We start from the raw sequence: 16,577 nt of genomic DNA on the forward strand, positions 1-16,577 counted from the left end.
AAAGCCTTTCAAACTTTTTAATACAAAAATATTCATACACAATTTGCCCAACACAAGTTTCCATTTTAAATGCTATTGGCAGTTCCCACATCTACATTTCAGTTTATCCCCCCTAGAGGTGAACTTCAAGTTTCTGAGTCTATCAGAACCGATAGCACCCATGTTCCTAAGAGAAGACGGGCCTCGTCCGTCAAGTCCAGACGCCGGGAGGCAGAGGCTGAGGTTTAAGTTCTGATAGTTTCACATCCCGACGGCACGTGGGCACCGCCGTGGACACGCGCGTGCGTCAGACACCGCCCCCCTAGGACTGAGGACGTGGCACTGACTCCATGGAACAGGCTTGCCTTCTGCTCTGACAAGGTCGTCCTGGAAGACGTGACGGTTCTCCGCCAAGATCAATACTTCAGAGGCGCCAGAGCACAGACCTGAGCATGGGGCCCGGGAGGGCGGCCAGCGGACAGGCCTCCACGTGCTGGGGCGGACACGCTCCTGGGCCTTGCAGCTGGTGAGGTGCCCACCTTCCCGGGCCAGTGCCAGCCGGGCAGCCATGACCACGCTGGGCATAGGCTCCTGACACCGAGGAATCCTGAGGTTGGGCCGTTTTCATTTTGTTTCTGCTTCACATTAATGACAAGAGGGCTGGACCGTGTTTGGGAAAAAAACCACACCTCTGAGGCGAGCGCCCCCGTGGGAAGGTCCTCCAACGGCTGCGGCCCTGACCCCGCGATGGTTTTCTCACGTTCAAAGGTAGTGTTATCAGCTCATTCGCTTAACAGTTTTGGGGAAAAGGGCAGCCATATTGAAAATGTTTCTAGTATTTCCTTCAAGACCGTTTAAAACTTGGAAATATCAGTGACTCAATCACAGGATTTTACTGTCAAATATGGAAATAAGTTAATCTCCCCAAAGTGCACTGCAAACCCAAGTCTGGGCCCTGACGTAGACGCCCAGCAGGAGGCAAGGATGGCGGCCTCTGCCTGCGCCGGCCCTGGCTGAGAGCGCGCCACGCCCACGGCAGCTGCAGCCACTGCCCAGATCCGAACGCTGCCAGGACGTAGGAGGGAAATCTGAATCAAGCCAGGGTTTTCTCAAGACAATTGAAAAGTTAAGGACGAAAACGCTCCGCAGCCCCACGTCGGGCAGGTGGTTTCCATGAGAACGAAACCCCACGCGCAGACATGTTCGGGGGCAGAGCTCTGGGCTTCCCTTTCGGTTCTGTGTGGTGACTGCCCGGGGTCACGAGAGAAGGCCGGGCGACCAGCCAGGAAAACCACCAGCCAGCCTGGAGGCCTGGACCCCACAGCCCCCAGGAGCCACACGGTCTCAGCCTGACAAACCCACCCCAGCTCTAGTCACAAACCCAGGGGGTGGAGAGGGTCCCCCCGCCACGTGGGACCAGCTGCGAACCCTGCAGAGCACGGGCCTTGGTCAGAAACGTGCCCGCTGCGTGTTCCTGCCCCGCCACGCCTGGGCAGCAGGCTCCAGCGCACACGTGTGCCTGGCGGATGCTCCCTCTTCTTGGCGGGTTCTGAGCCCCAGGGTGGAGGGGGACTCCAGGAAGAATCGCATCTTGCACAGAGAATGCAGTACTTTCCAGAAGTTTCTCCGGGGTCGGCAGGTGGTGCCCTGGCCGAGCACATCTGACCGGCACAGCTACCCACAGAGCGAGGAAGTGGCCACGACCACACGTGGCCAGCTCCAGCCTCGCCTCTCCTCGGGCCCCGGAGCACGGCCTTCCCCAAGAGTCATCACCAAGCCACCACGCGGCCGCACCCGCCAAAGCCACACCTTGGCGGGAGGACTCAGGGTCGCGTCAGTAAATACACGATTCAGTCGGTGGTAGTTGTGAAAAGTTTAGCAAAAATATATTGAGAATAAAATCAGGAACGTAAAGAAACGCCAAATGAAAAGAATGTACAAAGTCTCCCCAGGTGTTGGTAAGAGCCAGGGCAGTGGAGACGCCAGCGAGCTGGGCTCGGAGGAGGGAGCTGCTCTCTGAAGGCTGACAGGGCAGGGACCCCTCAGTTAAGTCCGCAGAGAGCAGACGGCCGGGAAGCTAGCGCAGCCCCATCGCCGCCCTGGGCCAGCCGTGTGCTCTGGTGAGAAGGGCACTTGGAGGAAAACCTCACGTCAGTACAGTACAGCTGGTCCGTCCAAAGCACGGGCTCCGAGGACTCCGGGGTCTGAGCCCCAGCAATTCAGAAAAAACTATGCTATAGGTTTTGGGGGAGATAAAAACATTTCATCTGTCATGTCAATCATAACTTTCACCTAAAACCAGTGGGAGGGAAGTCGACATTCTTGGCGATTCAAGTAGCTGTAATGCTGTGTCGTCCTGGGCGTTCGTCCCAGGCGCTCCGAGCCCCGCGGCTCAGGCGGTCAGTGCAGGCGCAGCGGGGCTGCCGATGGCTCAGTGGTGGAGGCGCTCCCTCCCGAGAGGCCTGCGCTCCTGTCGCGGCTTTGCCCCGGCCCCGAGCCCACCAGCTCGGCCCACCCTGGGCAGGCCGGCCTGGCAGCCCTGGCCACACCAGGTGCTATTTGCCCTCCGTGACCCTCCGCCAGCACCTCCGCCGCCTCCTGCCCTGGGGCCTCCTGGGCTCGGGGAAGGGGCTCCGCGCCTCGGCCCCCGAGTCGTGCTCGCAGCAGTAGGTGCGCCCGTCTGCGGTGGAGCGCCAGGCGGTCCCGTCTTGGTGCTCCTTGCAGAACGAATTGGGGCACAAGTGGCAAAAGGAGGCTGAAGGTTTGCCACACACGTCACAGTGATGCCAAGGGCATACCCACTTCCCTGTAAGGAGATGGCATGTTACCAGACGGGCAGCCAGTGGCAAGTCCCACACCCATCAGCCACTTCCCTCCCTTCCTCCCTCCCACCTGAGAGCGCAAAGGCCAGCTGCCCAGGGCCTGCCCCCGCCTGCCGGTGCCTACTGCTGCCCCGCTCTCCCTCTCCTAAGGGCCTGGCGCCAGGCCTCTCTCCTGACACCTGTCTGCCAACCTGCTTTGTCATTTCCCATCTAAACGTTTGTTTTTTACAGACGTCTGACTCTCACAGTGCTGGGGGCTCCTGATTTCCTGCCGGGGTCACAGCTCTGCTCCCCCTACTGCGGGCCCTGAGCTGCAGGGCGGGACGCACCGAAGGGCCGCTTGCCCAGGCCCAGGCAGGACAGGTGGTAGGCCTTGGTGCAGGACTTGCGGTCACACAGCACCAGCTGCCCGCCGTCGCCACAGCGGAAGCACTCGTCCTCCGACGCCTTCTTCCCTTCGCCTTTGGTCCGGCGCCTCCGCGTTTTCTTCTTGGTCTTCTTGCCCTTTTCCTCGGAAGACAGCATGGTGGAGGTCTAGGGGGAGAGAGCACGGTCCGGGGAAGGAGCTGCTGCTTCAGGGGCTTAGAAAACCCTGGGGCTGCCCCCGCATCGAAAGAACGGGGTTCAACACGGCCAGCGGCTCCCCACGCCTGTGCTGACGCCCGTGCAGAGCGAGAAAGTTGCACACGAAGCAGCACAGGCACGAGCCCTTAGCGGCTGAGTCCCAGGTGGCCAGACGTGCTGATGGGCAGAACCAAAGACACGGGGCTCTGCCCGACCCGGTGTTGTGGTGAACATGAGAAAACTAGAGGCCCGGTGCATGAAAGTTGTGCACAGGTAAGGTCCCTAGGCCTGGCTGGCAATCAGGGCCCATCTGTGGGGCGACTGGCAGGGCCCCCACTGGCACCTGCCTTGGTTGGCCTGGGGCCTGTGGGCAACTCCTGCATTGAGTGTCTGCCCCCCTGGTGGTCAGTGTGCATCATAGCAACCAGTAGTTCCACCCACCATTCTGTAGTTCAGTCAATTTGCATATTAGGCTTTTGTTATATAGGATGAGGACAGCAGGGATCCCCGCAGCAGGCGCCTGTGTCGCCCCAGGTTGTGTCCTTCTGCCACCTCGGGGTGGGGGGCGGGATGGGGGGGCTGTGTGTACAGAGGGTCGTAGCGGATGTGCGAGGGGAGGGAGGGGAGGTCACATGGGGCAGGGGCCCTACTCCAGCCTGACCCGTGTCTTTAGCAGAGGAGGGACACAGACATGAAGGCCATGTGACGAGGGGCTGGGGCTGGGAGAGGCCGCCCCCCGCCCAGGATGGCCAGTGGCCGGGAGCAGAGGCAGGGACCTGGGAGCGCGGCTCTGCCGTGGAGTCCCAGGCTGGGCGCACGCGGCCTTTACCTTCGGTCTGTCCCCGAGGAACCCGCTGCAGTTGGGGGCGCCACACCGGCACACGGTCTTCTCGTTGCCCAGACAGTCGAGGTTGTAGTTAAACGTCAGCTCTGTCCCTGGTGACGGCAGATGAGCCACATGGAAACATCTGTTTACCATCTGAGCCTCCGGCCGCCCACCCGGTATCCCCACCCCCACGCTACTCGTCCCCACGGCTGCGAACGCCGCCTCGCACCAGACACCACCTCCAAGCGACCAGTGCCCCCCAGGGCCCTCCGACGTGCGGGCCTCAGGCCGTACCTGCAGGAATGTCACACACGGCAAACAGGCCCACACGCGTGTCCCCATTCACCGTCCACTTGAGGGTCTCGCAGTTGGGCTGGCAGCTGTGGTTCATAAACCTGGAGTAGTTGCCTTTGGGGCCGGCGTCGATGATGCGGTCCTGGAGGCACAACGTAGGGTTCAAGTGCGGCCAAGGGCACCCGCCGGCCGTCTCGCAGGCCCCGCACGAGACTCGGTGTTGTACTGGCAACCGTGGTCTCCTGCGTCCACTCGGGCAGGAGCCCCCAATCCAGTCCCATTGCTGTTGCTCCCGGAGGGCGGGTCAGGACCACGTGGATGGGACCAGCCCTGGGAGCCGAGGCCTGGTGCCCCTTTGCTGGCGGGCACCGAAGGTTGGCACCGACAGCCCCAGATGCACAGAGCGCAGCCAACAACTACGAACGGGCCCAGGACGCAAACACGGCTCCCAGCAGGAGGGAAGATGCCGCACTCTGAGCAGCCGACAGTGCCGTGGTCAGAGACCAGCTGGCGGTCAGCAGCTGGGGCAGCCCTGCTGCCACAGGCCTGTGCTCCAGACTCTGTATCCCTGAGGCAGAGCCCAAAGGTGAGGGCTGCTCGGCCCCGCTGTGTCGGGCCACATCCAGGACCAGGCCCAGCGAGGGACACGGACACGCCAGCCCCCGTCACGCTCTGTCCGCACGCACCCCCCTCTCCACGCCTGCACAGTAGACGTGCCTCACACCACGTGGCTCATTCGCAGGGTCGTGACCTCTCCCCGCGACCTGACCTCTCCCCCGCGCTCACCCTCACCCAGCTAACAGCTGTATGACGCCCTTAACCCGCCGGGCGCGTCCCAGCCAGTCCCCAGGATGGCTGCTCGGGGGCCTGGTCCCCGGTCCTGTCTGGGTCTCCCCATTTCTAACATTTGCTCTGTTTCCCTCAGCGTGGTCGCCTTGTCTCGGGCTCTCACCCCCCTTAGCCTTCTACTGAGGGTCTGCTCATGTCCCCCGTCCCCCCAAACGCTGGGGCAGGGCTGGTCTGTTTCTATAAGAAACACTGAGGAATGGCTGTTGATTCTGCCCCCATGTTGGGCAGAGCCTGCACCCCAGCCGCTGCCCGGGCGGCACCAGGCAGGAACCAGTCTGCGTTACAGGAGCGACTGGCACTTGCACGGCACAAGATTAAGTTTAGGCTCTAAAAACAGGCCAGGCCCCGGCCCCGCTTCCCCCCGACCCAGGAGGAGGGCCTGGCCCGGAATACGTAAGCTCGCTTGCTGCCTTTGGAGCGGCTGTGGTCACCAAAGAAGTCACCCCGGAAAGGGCCGCGACTGCACCCAGACGCACCTGCCTCCCCTCCCCCTCCCCCCGCACTGACCACCGCAGGTCTTCCTTCCAAACCAACCAAGGCAGCTCCCTATGACGGGGTGTCACCCCCACCCGGGCCTCCCACTTCTCCCTGACGCCCAGGAAGAGGTCAGCGCCCCTCACACCAGTGAGCACACGAGGCCCCAGACACCTCGCACCGAGGGACAGTGCCGGGGCAGTCGCCCCCACAGCTGCACAGGTTGAACCCGGCCGCCGCCAGGCGGCGTGCTCCCCCGCCAGCCCCCCCCCGCAGGCGGCTACCTTGTCGATGGTGAGCATGTAGAAGTGCGTGATGTCGTTCTCCTGCGCGTGCTTGATGCGGGCCATGCACTCCTCCTCGTCAATCAGCTCGCCCACGTACTCGTTCACGAACTCCCCCTGTGGGCGGAGCACAGGCTGGAGGCCGCCCAGGGTCTGGCAGCCCTGCCCACAGCCCCGCCCACGCCCCCCCCCCCCCCCCCCCGCACAGCCCCGCCTTCCCAGCAGGCCTCCGCTGACGGGAATTTCTGGGCTGCACTTGGACAGGTAACTGTGGTGACAACCCCCAACCTGGACGCCCCCCATGCGTGCCCTGCGCAGCTTGGAGCCGCGGCCCAGGCGGAGGGAAAGGCAGACCTTGCGGATGTCCCGCGTGGCGACCAGGCCCCAGCCCTTGCCGTCGGTGCGCACGATCTTGGTCTCTGGGTACAGCCGCTTGCTGAAGCTCTGGTTCTGGCAGGCCTCCCCGGCGGGGCACACCTGCGGGTGGCACTCGAACATGAGCATCCGGTTCAGACACTCCGAGTCCAGGCCGCAGGGGCTGTCGTCCGTGGGCTTACAGTTGCACTTGGGGATCTCGGAAATGTCGGCCGTGTAGATCTGCACTTTCCCGTACGGCTTATTCACCTGCAGGGACAGGTGCACTGCCTCAGCCCGGTGCCCTGACGCGACGGCACGTGACCCCGGCACCCCTGCCCCACCCACCAGCCTCCTGCCGGCGGTCAGCTGCGAGGCCCAGGGAGGAGCCTGGCCAGAGGTGCGCAGCCCCCACCGGTCACAGGGCCCTCGCCAGGCGCAGGGAGCAGCCGACCTGCCCTGGAGCTTCAGAAGATGCCCGCCCCCGTGTGCTCTGTGGTAGTGCGAGTCCCCGTCTACTGGACAGCTGGCACACAGGTTGCCCGGGACAAGGAGGTGCCCGCACCCCTCACGGCCCATGTCTGTGGGCACTTCCCTCCGCAAGGAGCACCCACGGCGCCACCTGGACGGGCGGGCTCAGGGCACAGCCTCCGCCAGGGAAGCAGCATGAGTGGGAAGGAAAGTGCAGCGAGGAGCGGCCGGGGAGGGAGCCTGCGCCTGGCACAGCGGCCTCCAGCCCCGGGCAGGCCCTCCAACAGGCGCCCCCGGGACTGGCCAGGGAAGACTCGGCACCCACTGAGGACTACGGGGCTGCCTTCGCCAGGACCCACTGCGACCGGACGCAGAGAGGAGCCTGGACCCGGGGCCCGATGACCGCTGCCGGGCTCCGGCACCCGGAGCAGATGCAGGGCCACGTTCAGCTCCGGCCCTGCTGGCCACGCCCTCAGAGCGGGCAGTCTTTGGTCTCCGGGATGCTGGCTCAGCCCTGCCCGCCCCTCCATCCTGGGCACAAGGACCAGCCGAGGCCTCACGTCTACTCTCCCTGCTGTGACTGCGCCCGCGCTCACCTTGATGTGCTTGTAGGGCGGGGGCTTCCGCTCGCTCTCCTGTGTCTCTCTGGCTTCCCGCTGCAGTTTGATTTCACGGAAACGAGCTTCCGCTTCTTGCAGTGCTGAAAGGTCAACGCGATGGGAGGACAGCGCTTGGTCAGCGAGCCCACCTGCCCTTCAAGCTCACGGTCCCCTCCCGCGGCCCCGGACCGGCGACACCCCACACTCGGCGTGGAAGCGGGTGGGCGTCGGTCCCCTGTGCTCGAGGCCACAGCAGGCAAGCTCCCCCCACACCTCCCTCTTAGTAACAGCGGCGAGAAACTCCTGCAAACCAGCACTCGCACTTTCCCGAAGACGGCGCAACGCGTGCGAGTGAAACGAACCGCACCCCCAGGTCACAGGAGTCCAACCCACTCTGGGCCCCCACGGGCCAGGGTCTCCACGGAAACCGCTTTCACAAGCAGAAACCAGGGCCGGCCCCGCACCCCCGGCCTCACGGCCCCGGCAACGTCCGTACCGTTTTTGAAGACTCTGCCGATCCCGCTGACCCCCTGGTAGCGGCTGCCCCGGTCCCCCTCCATGTACGGGAACACTCGAGCCTGATGCGTCCAGTAATAATCTTTAGACCCAAAGAAAAACACAGGGAATTCTCCAATCTCGTGCTTCATTTTCTGAATATTTGGGGGGACATTTTTGGGATGGCAAACTTCTGCCGGCCACCATCTATTATAAATATTAAAAAGAGGGTTCACAGACTCTTCAGAGAGCGCGGCGACCGCTCCACACTGCAGCTCTGCAAAGCAAACACACGTGAGGGCGGGGGGCTCCGGTCCCAACCTGTAGTTCCCGAGTTTGACCCACACGATGTCCTGGTGGTGCAGCCTCTTCCCCGCCCGGCAGTCATTGCAGAACCAGCTGCCGTCGGGCATGTCGATGCTGAGGCAGTCGGGGTGGAAGGCCGCCGGGCAGGACTCGCAGCACAGCAGGCTCCCTCCTGCAAAGGGGGCGGCTCAGCCTGGCATGGCCCACGGCCCCAGCTCGCACCCCCTCCCGGACAGCACGCCCCCCACTCGCGCCCCCCTCCCGGACACGCCCCCCACTCGCGCCCCCCTCCCGGACAGCACGCCTCCCCCCCCCCCCCCCCACCCCGCATCCCCTCCTGGACAGCGCGCAGCACCGGCAGCTGCACCGGGCATGAGCACGGGGCCCCTCACCACAGCCAGCACCCGCGACTGTGAGATGCTCCCGCTAACTCTGGTCACGGTGCCCGCCATGCAGAGCGTGGGAAACCCCGCGGTGGTGGCGCCCTCCCCCGGCCGCCAGCCTCACCTTTGGAGCACACAAAGCACCAGCTCACGTTGACGTGGGCGTGGTGCCGCTTGCCCTTCCGGGCGGTGAAGTGGGCCGTGCAGACGATGCTGTGGGACGAGACCACCAGGCAGCCGGCCGCCAGGCAGGCGTCCCCGCCGTGGTAGGCGACGGGGCAGCGCAGGCACCGCATCATTTTCCCTGGGGGCAGACGGGAGGGCCCACATGAGCAGCTGTGAGACCGCCCTGCCTCCACCCACGGACACACACGGCCACAACGGACGAGACACAACCAGCACGGGAGGGGGACTACGTAACAGAAAAACGTTCTGAAAGACGCCCGAGTAAAGGGCCCGGCATTTAAAACGCTGCACTCTAGCCCTGGCCGGTGGGTCAGTGGTTAGAACGTTGGCCCAGGGACTGAAGGGTCGCAAGTTCGATTCCCGGCCAAGGGCATCTACCTGAGATGCAGGTTCAAACATTCCCGCCCCACGTGTGGAAGGCAACCACTCGATGTGTCTCTCACACTGACGCTCTCTCCTCTCTCTTCCGAGCCCCGTTCTTACATGGAAACTACCCGAGTGAGAATTAACACACCTATCAGAACGGTTCCAAGGGCCCCTCTAGAACGAAGGGTCTGTAAGGTGACAGCTGGGGCAAGAAGAGGGAGCGAAGGGGGCTGGGCAGCAAGTCCTTTGCTAAGAAAAACCCTAACCCAACCTGTGTTGGTCAGTAACAGGGAAAGCGACTCCAAGCAACGCGGCCACCAGCCCACCCTCCACGCACCCGCAGGGCTGACGCAGACCCCACCTTTCGTGGCGCGCGAGCTGGAGGGGTGGGAGGCGTGGCAGCTCACGCAGCCGTGCAGGGGGCACCGGAAGCCGCGGCCCTCAAACACCGTCAGGGGGAACCTCCGCACGCAGGCCTCGTGGTAGAACTTCCCGCACTGCGGCACGGAGCAGCGCTTGGCGTCCGCTGTGCTCTCCTTGCACACGAAGCACGAGTGGATCCCTAACGCGAGAAAGGGGCGGGCGGGACCAGCACAGGGATGAGCGGGAGTCCCTGAGCCGCTGCAGCCACAGCGCTGGGAGCCGCCAGGCTGCTTCCCGCCACGGGGGCGGTCACGCCAGCTTCAGCAAGTCCCGCCTCACCTGCAGGACCGGGATGTGCAGCAGCCAGGTGGGCGCCACTCAAGTGAGCGAGAGGGGAAGGCGTCCCTCCCCCGCGGAGAGGGGCTGAGCAACCACGTGAAGAGCCACGCAGAGCACTGGCGCCCAAAGGGAGGCGCCCAGGGGGGGCCACAGCCTGAGGGTCTCCCCAGGAGACTCGGGTTCCCAGGAGTCGGGCCGACGAGGACAGGAGGGGAACAGCGACCCGTGCCGCCCCGTCCCACCCGCCTCAGACTGTGCGGGCGAAGCCCAGTGAGAGCAGGAGCCGCGCGGAGGGAGCCGCAGCGGCCGCAGGACTCCAGGCTCCTGTGTCCTTGAGGGGCTGTCGCCTGCACCCGCTGTGGCAGCCACCACGGCCACCTCCACAGAGCCGGGCCCACACCGCCCACGGGACGCCACTGCCAGTCCCCAGACCAGACGAGTGACACCGTCTCGACAGCAGTCACACCGAGCTCCGAGGGAGGCGCCGAGGGAGCGACAGGCCCTCTGGGTGCAGGGCGGGGGCTGGGGGCATCGCAGGACCGCGGCCTGGGCACTGCCCGGGGTTTGGGGCCGGGACGGCACTTGCCTGAGACACACTCGCTGCAGACGAAGCCCCCTTCGGGCGGCCGGGGCAGCCCGAGGCAGGAGAGGTGGAAGGCCCCGCAGCAGGCGCCCTCGCAGAGCAGGAGGCGGCCGGGCTTCTCGCACAGCTGGGGGCGGAGAGCGGGTGAGCCCTGCAGCCCAGCTCCTCCCGGGAGCGGGGCACACGGGGGTGCGCCCGAGCACCAGCCCCCGTGTCCACTGACCCACAGGAGCACGAGCCTGCGGGACGTCCCGGGAGACGCCCACACCCTCCCCAGAAGTCAAGCTCACCCCCAGGCAGCTGCGAGGGCCGAGCTGACCGCACGGTGGCCAACACGCTCAGGGTGCTGGGCACACAGCCCTTGGTGACCCGCTGCCCGTGTGCACCAAGGGGGCGTCCCGGCAGCTCCCGCCTCCTCCCACGTTCCCCACCCCCAAAGCACACGTGTTCGCGTGCGCCTCACTCCCACCCTGGCCCAGGGCCGGCAGGCGGCTGGCGCCCGGCGGGCTGTGAGAAGGCGGCAGCACCCTCACCTGGCACACGTGCTCCTTCCTGGCAGTCAGGCCTCGCTCCGACTTTTTTGAGGAGACGGACACTTCGGTCTGAGTCTCGTCGGCACTCTCGTCCGGGGACTCCGAGGGCTCGTCGCCCACGCCATCCGAGACCTGCAGGTGGAGGAGGTGACGACAGCTCACTAGTCGCAGGAGCTCCAGGGACAGGCCCGCCGGGCTCGGTCCACGTGCACACACGTGGGACACGCATGGCGCGCACGCGCACTGGCCTCTCCGCTCGCCTGCGCGGCCAGCTCTTCTCAGCAGACGTGGTCACCAGCGGGGTCTCTGATAACAACGTGGAGAGAAGCTGGACAGAAAGTCAGAAACGGGCCTCCTCCCAGCGGACGTGCAGGGCGTGTGCACGCATGTGCGCGAGGGAGACGGACACGCCCTGACGGCCTCAGACAGGCAATGTGCTGGCACAGGTGGCCGCGGGCGGGCTCTGGGACGGAGGGTCCTGGCCTGTCGTACCCGGTGGGTAACGGTCCGGCTATTTTAAGTAAAAGGAACATCAGTGTCAGTGAGTTTCTGAAAGAGCCAACGTGCAGGCAGAATGCGAGCCTTCCCTCCGCAAGCCGCTCAGCTACACCTGAGCGAGGCTCCGTGTCAGTCCCTGCGTGACCTCCTCCCTCGCGAGGCTGGGGGCTGCCTGTCAGCCGTGGGGCCGGGTGACGGCCTGGAGGCGGGGCAGCTCCAGCCCTCTCCTCCTCGGGGCTTCCCTCCCCTGCCTCTGACTCAGCATCCCCTCCCTGACCAGCAAGACTGTGTCTTTAAATAGAAACAGTAAAACTCTCATTAGGACACTCTCCCATTAGCAACTGGAGACTTTCTTAAATTCAGTTCTCAACTGAACATCAGATAAACACATCTCACGTCCAGTAAATGTTGAGAAGTGAATTTTCAACTGAGCAAACCTATGAACTGCACTTCCTGCCCCCAGGAGCCACGGGCACGGACGTGTCCCCGGTTGCTGTCCGCCCGTGGACAGAGTGAGGAAGGGGAAGAGGCCACACTGAAAAACTCGCAGAAACGAGTGCACAGCCCACAGACAACGCCCTGCTCTGCAGCCTCATCGACGACCTTTGTCTAGAGCAGCCGTGGGCAAACTATGGCCCGTTTGAAATGAATAAAACTAAAAAAAAAAAAAAAAAGACCGTACCCTTTTATGTAATGATGTTTACTTTGAATTTATATTAGTTCACACAAACACTCCATCCATGCTTTTGTTCCGGCCCTCCGGTCCAGTTTAAGAACCCATTGTGGTCCTCGAGTCAGAAAGTTTGCCCCCCGTGGTCTAGAGTCTAGGGCAGTGATGGCGAACCTTGTGAGCTCGGCGTGTCAGCATCTTGAAAAACCCTAACTTAACTCTGGTGCCGTGTCACAGATAGACATTTTTTGGTATTTGCAACCATAGTAAAGCAAAGACTTATATTTTTGATATTTATTTTATATATTTAAATGCCATTTAACAAAGAAAAATCAACCAAAAAAATGAGTTCGCGGGTCACCTCTGACAGCGTGTCACAGGTTTGCCATCACTGTCTAGACGGACGTTCCTGTGAGCACACCCATTTGGCGTGAGGGCCGGCTCTCGGGGGGACCCAGCAGGTGGCGTGGGCGGGTGAAGGGTGTGTGGCCACTGTCCAGCCTCAACACGCTCGTGTCTGACACCCCATCACCTCGGTCCTAAGAGGAAGGGCCCTTTTAACCGGTTTCCTCGTGTTTTCCAGGAGGACGGCAGCAGTAGGCGAATGACACGTAATTCCGGTTGGTCACGTGGCTGCCTGGAGGGAGGCGGGGCTCCTGACCGCGCCCTCCTTCTCTAGCACCGACACCCCAAGAAGGCAGCCTGCCGGGTGCTCTGAGCCACGCTCCACGCCACACGCCCTTCAGATACAGGTCCCCGCCGGGCTGGGCGCTGGAGACCGAAGCGCAGGGCTGGCGGCCGGGGCAGCGCCACACGGGAGGGGGCTGCCCGACAGCCACCAGGCCCAGCGGGGCCTTCGGGGGCCTCCCCGCCCCCCGCGTCCCCCTCAGCGTGGCTGGAAGGAAAAGGCAAGGAGAGAAAGACAGAAGACACAGACCAGTCCTGGCAGAGGAAGAGCAGCACCGTTTATTTCTGGTTACAGAGAAGGGAGCCGTTTCCACGTGGAGGCTCCCAGGGACAGCGTGTGGAGGAGGAACACGGGATGCACATTCAGGGGGGAGTGTCGGACACACAGAGGCTGTGTCCGGGGGGGCTCAGGTGCACACAGAACACAGGCCCGGCATCACAGTCCATGCAGCCCACCGCCCGCCCTCCGGCACGCAGCCCGGCACAGCTCCGTCGGGGCCCAGCCCAGCGGCCCCTCACTCCAGCCGGGGCAGGGGCCACGTCTGCGACAGCGACATCCCCTGTCTGGGCCCAACAGTCCCAGTCCCAGCCCCAGCCCGCACACCTGCCTCTACCCCACACCCAGGAGGACGCATGCGGAACGGACCTGGCGGGGCTGACCAGACGGCCAGCCCGACCCCCGCACTCGCCGGAGCAGCCCCTCTGCTCGCCTGCGGGCCTGAGAAAAGCGCTCCTGCACGTGGACGCAGCCTCCACGCAGACAGGTCCCAGGTGACACCTCGCCCACGCTGTGACCTGGCGACCGTGTGCGAACCCGCTCCCGGGAGCCGTACAGTGTGTGGGGGACGCTCAGACCAGGCAGGTCCCCCGCCGGTCCGGCCTGGAGAGCAGCTCCCGGCCCTGCACAGGGCGTCACGCAGGGTGAGCTGTGACTGACAGCAAACGCCTTCACGGCTGGTACCACGGCGCTTCGGAAGCACCACTGCCGGCTCCACACGGCCTTTCCGTGAGCCTGTTCCGCTGTCACTCAGCGCGGGGCCGACAGGTGACAGGACCTGGCTCAGCAGGTTTGGTCCATGTCAAGGCAGAGACTGGTCTCACGGCCACAGCGGGGCCAGTGAACACAGCGACCTTCAGCAAACCCTTCGTCACCCTGGGCCACCGTGCCCGCCAGCTCCCATCCGAGCAGCCCTGAGGCCTCGCAGACGGGAACCCTCTCGGCTGCTGGCCGCCAGGGCGGGGTCGAGTCACACCCTGTGCCGTGGTCCCAGCAGAGGCTGTGTGGCCCCAGCCCCAGGGCGTGGCGAGAGCCACGGGGAGGCCTGGCCACAGAGCCAGGGCCAGCCCTTGTCACAGACAACACAAGTCTCTAGAGTTTCCTACCAGCCCCACGTGCCCTCAGCAGGCGTGGGCCAGCGAGGGGCCCGGAGAACAGGAACAGAGCCCGCCTCAGGCCCGTCAGCACGTGCAGGGAGCAAGCCCCGCGGCAGGGCAGGGCGGGCCACCCCCATCTCAGCCTCGATAGTCAGCTCGCCTCACAACACATGCTGGCAACGGACACGCAGTCACCCAACAACTAGACACGGGCCAGAGAGCCCACGTGTGCGGGCCCAACACGGCACCACCGAGGGGCAAGGTGCCCCAGAGGCCGGCCGCCGTCTCTCAGCCTGCCCCTGAGCTCCCAGGAGGCCGGACCCTGCGCACCAGGGACAAGCCCACGCCCCACCCAGGCAAGCGCTAGGGTTCTAGCTACAGCAGCAACACTGCGCATCAGAACCAGCTTCACTGGCCCAAACCCCACACGGAGCGGACCCGGCACTTTAAAAACACAACTGAAAGCCGGCGGTGGGGTCCGGAACCGGTGAGAAACCTCCCGGTCAGAGTGACGTCTCCACTCTGGCTGCTTTTCCCGGCACCGCGTGCTGACTGCACAGCCAGAGGCGTCCGGTGCCAGTGGGAAGGCCCACCTGCCAGAACCACCTGGAGAAAGAGGGGCCGTGTCTCAGACGCGCGTGAAGTCAGGAACCACACGAGTAAGAAGTCCGCCAACTTGCCAGAGCTCCCGCCTTCCCGTTTCCCACTGCCCTGTCAGACGGGCGATGGAGGGACGTGACCCAGGACGCGGCTCCACCTTCACCCGACAGGGCCCTGTGAGTGGGGTCGTCCCTCACGTACACACGCTGACGCTACCACTGACAACCACAGCACAGCCGAGCGCCAGCCACGGGGCCCAGCACCTGCCTCACACAGGCCCGTCTCGGGTTGGAGCTATGCGCTAACCTGGTCTTCTCTTCTCAGGCCGTTTCCATGACAGACGCAGTAGATGTGAGCTGCCCCCATGAGGACCTGTTGGCTCTGCCTTGCCCTCAAGCCTGGCCGTTCTCGCTGCTTTTGGTCACCGATCTTGGGGAGCGGGCCAGGGCCAGAGGCCGAGGTGCATCCCACCTGGTCCTGCCGCCTGCAGGGCTTTCTCCCCCTTCTCTGCGCTCAGCTGCTGCTTCAGCCTCTGGAACCCGACACCTGAGCACCCTTGGCTTCTGGAAGCATCCTCTCAACCCTGGCTCTTTGCCATTGGGAGGAGTGGCCGTGACAGACAGGACGCCCCCCACAGAGCACAGAGCACAGAGCACCCGGCGCCTGCGCCTCAATCCAGCTGCGGACTGGCCGCCCGCTGTCACCTCGGAGCAAGGCCCTCGGGACACAGGCACGTGGGCACCACCACCACCAACCGCTGCCCCCGCACTCGGCGCCGTCAGAGCCGACCTCCGTGCCAGGACGGGTGCTGCCCGCAGGGGCGGGGCGATGCGAGGGGCGGGGCACTGCATGCAGGGGTGGGGTTGATGCGCCCAGGGGCAGGGCCTGTGCCCTCAGAGCGGCTGCCTCAGACCCTGGCTGAGGCCTCGGGCCCGAATCCACCCACTCAGCACACGGGTGGCATAGCGAGACGACCCTGTGCGGACGCTGTGGTGCATCCTGACAGCAGGCAGCTCAGCCGCTGGGGTGATGGCCACCAGGGGAGCCCGTGCCCCTAAGCTCAGGGCAGAGCCCCGCTCACCCCCCTGGAGCCACCAGGCCTCACAGGCGTCCCTCAGCGAGGCCACCCTCGCGCTGGCCGGGACAGCTCTGCCCGGGGAGGTGACTCCTCCGCCTGCCACTCGCCTCCCAGGTCCCAGGGGACACCCCATCCGCGTCCCCACGCGCCCACGTCCTCGGCTGAGGCTGGCAGTGCTGGTCCCTTCTCCAGGACACTGGCTGGCCGCCGGCTTGCCCGTCGGAACCACCAGGCCTCGATTCGAGTCTGTCTCCGTGATGGTTTCCGAACTAGGGCCATCTGAACACCACCAGTTTCTGACTCTGTGAGCTCAGGGGCTAACTTCCTGGGGAGCACACGTAACTGCTGGGCTCTTCATGGCCTTGAGGAGGTGCAGCTCAGGTCACCCGGAGGCCGTGGCCCTGCGTCCGAGCAGAGCTGCCGCCGCCGCCCTCGCCGCCGCCCCGGACTCTGACGTGGCCCCAGGAGCCCGGCTCGCCGGGTCTTGGTTCCGTCTGTCCCGTGTGCAGGATGAGCCCAGAGAGCGCTCTCCACGCCCACACAGCGTTTACACGCGGGGCGGGGTAAGGACGGGATGGTGGGAACTCTGTCATTTTATTG

At 64.5% G+C, this 16,577-nt stretch overlaps 1 protein-coding gene across 1 annotated transcript in view; it reads right to left on the reverse strand.

Annotated features, from left to right (window-relative positions):
- Positions 1-3: 3 nt before the first annotated feature.
- NSD2 (nuclear receptor binding SET domain protein 2) overlaps positions 4-16,577 on the reverse strand; it is a gene marked incomplete at both ends in the record, with an annotated part of 33,385 nt that continues 16,811 nt past the window's right edge. The window contains 13 exons of the mRNA XM_081092559.1: positions 4-2,785; positions 3,131-3,335; positions 4,195-4,301; positions 4,486-4,627; positions 6,093-6,209; positions 6,447-6,716; positions 7,514-7,617; positions 8,013-8,218; positions 8,333-8,489; positions 8,825-9,004; positions 9,614-9,814; positions 10,541-10,664; positions 11,071-11,202. Coding sequence (XP_080948685.1) covers positions 2,535-2,785; positions 3,131-3,335; positions 4,195-4,301; positions 4,486-4,627; positions 6,093-6,209; positions 6,447-6,716; positions 7,514-7,617; positions 8,013-8,218; positions 8,333-8,489; positions 8,825-9,004; positions 9,614-9,814; positions 10,541-10,664; positions 11,071-11,202 — 2,196 coding nt within the window. The remainder of the gene's footprint in view (positions 2,786-3,130; positions 3,336-4,194; positions 4,302-4,485; positions 4,628-6,092; positions 6,210-6,446; positions 6,717-7,513; positions 7,618-8,012; positions 8,219-8,332; positions 8,490-8,824; positions 9,005-9,613; positions 9,815-10,540; positions 10,665-11,070; positions 11,203-16,577) is intronic.

Source organism: Myotis nattereri (assembly GCF_964212035.1).
Source record: "Myotis nattereri genome assembly, chromosome: 1".
Lineage (NCBI taxonomy): Eukaryota > Metazoa > Chordata > Mammalia > Chiroptera > Vespertilionidae > Myotis > Myotis nattereri.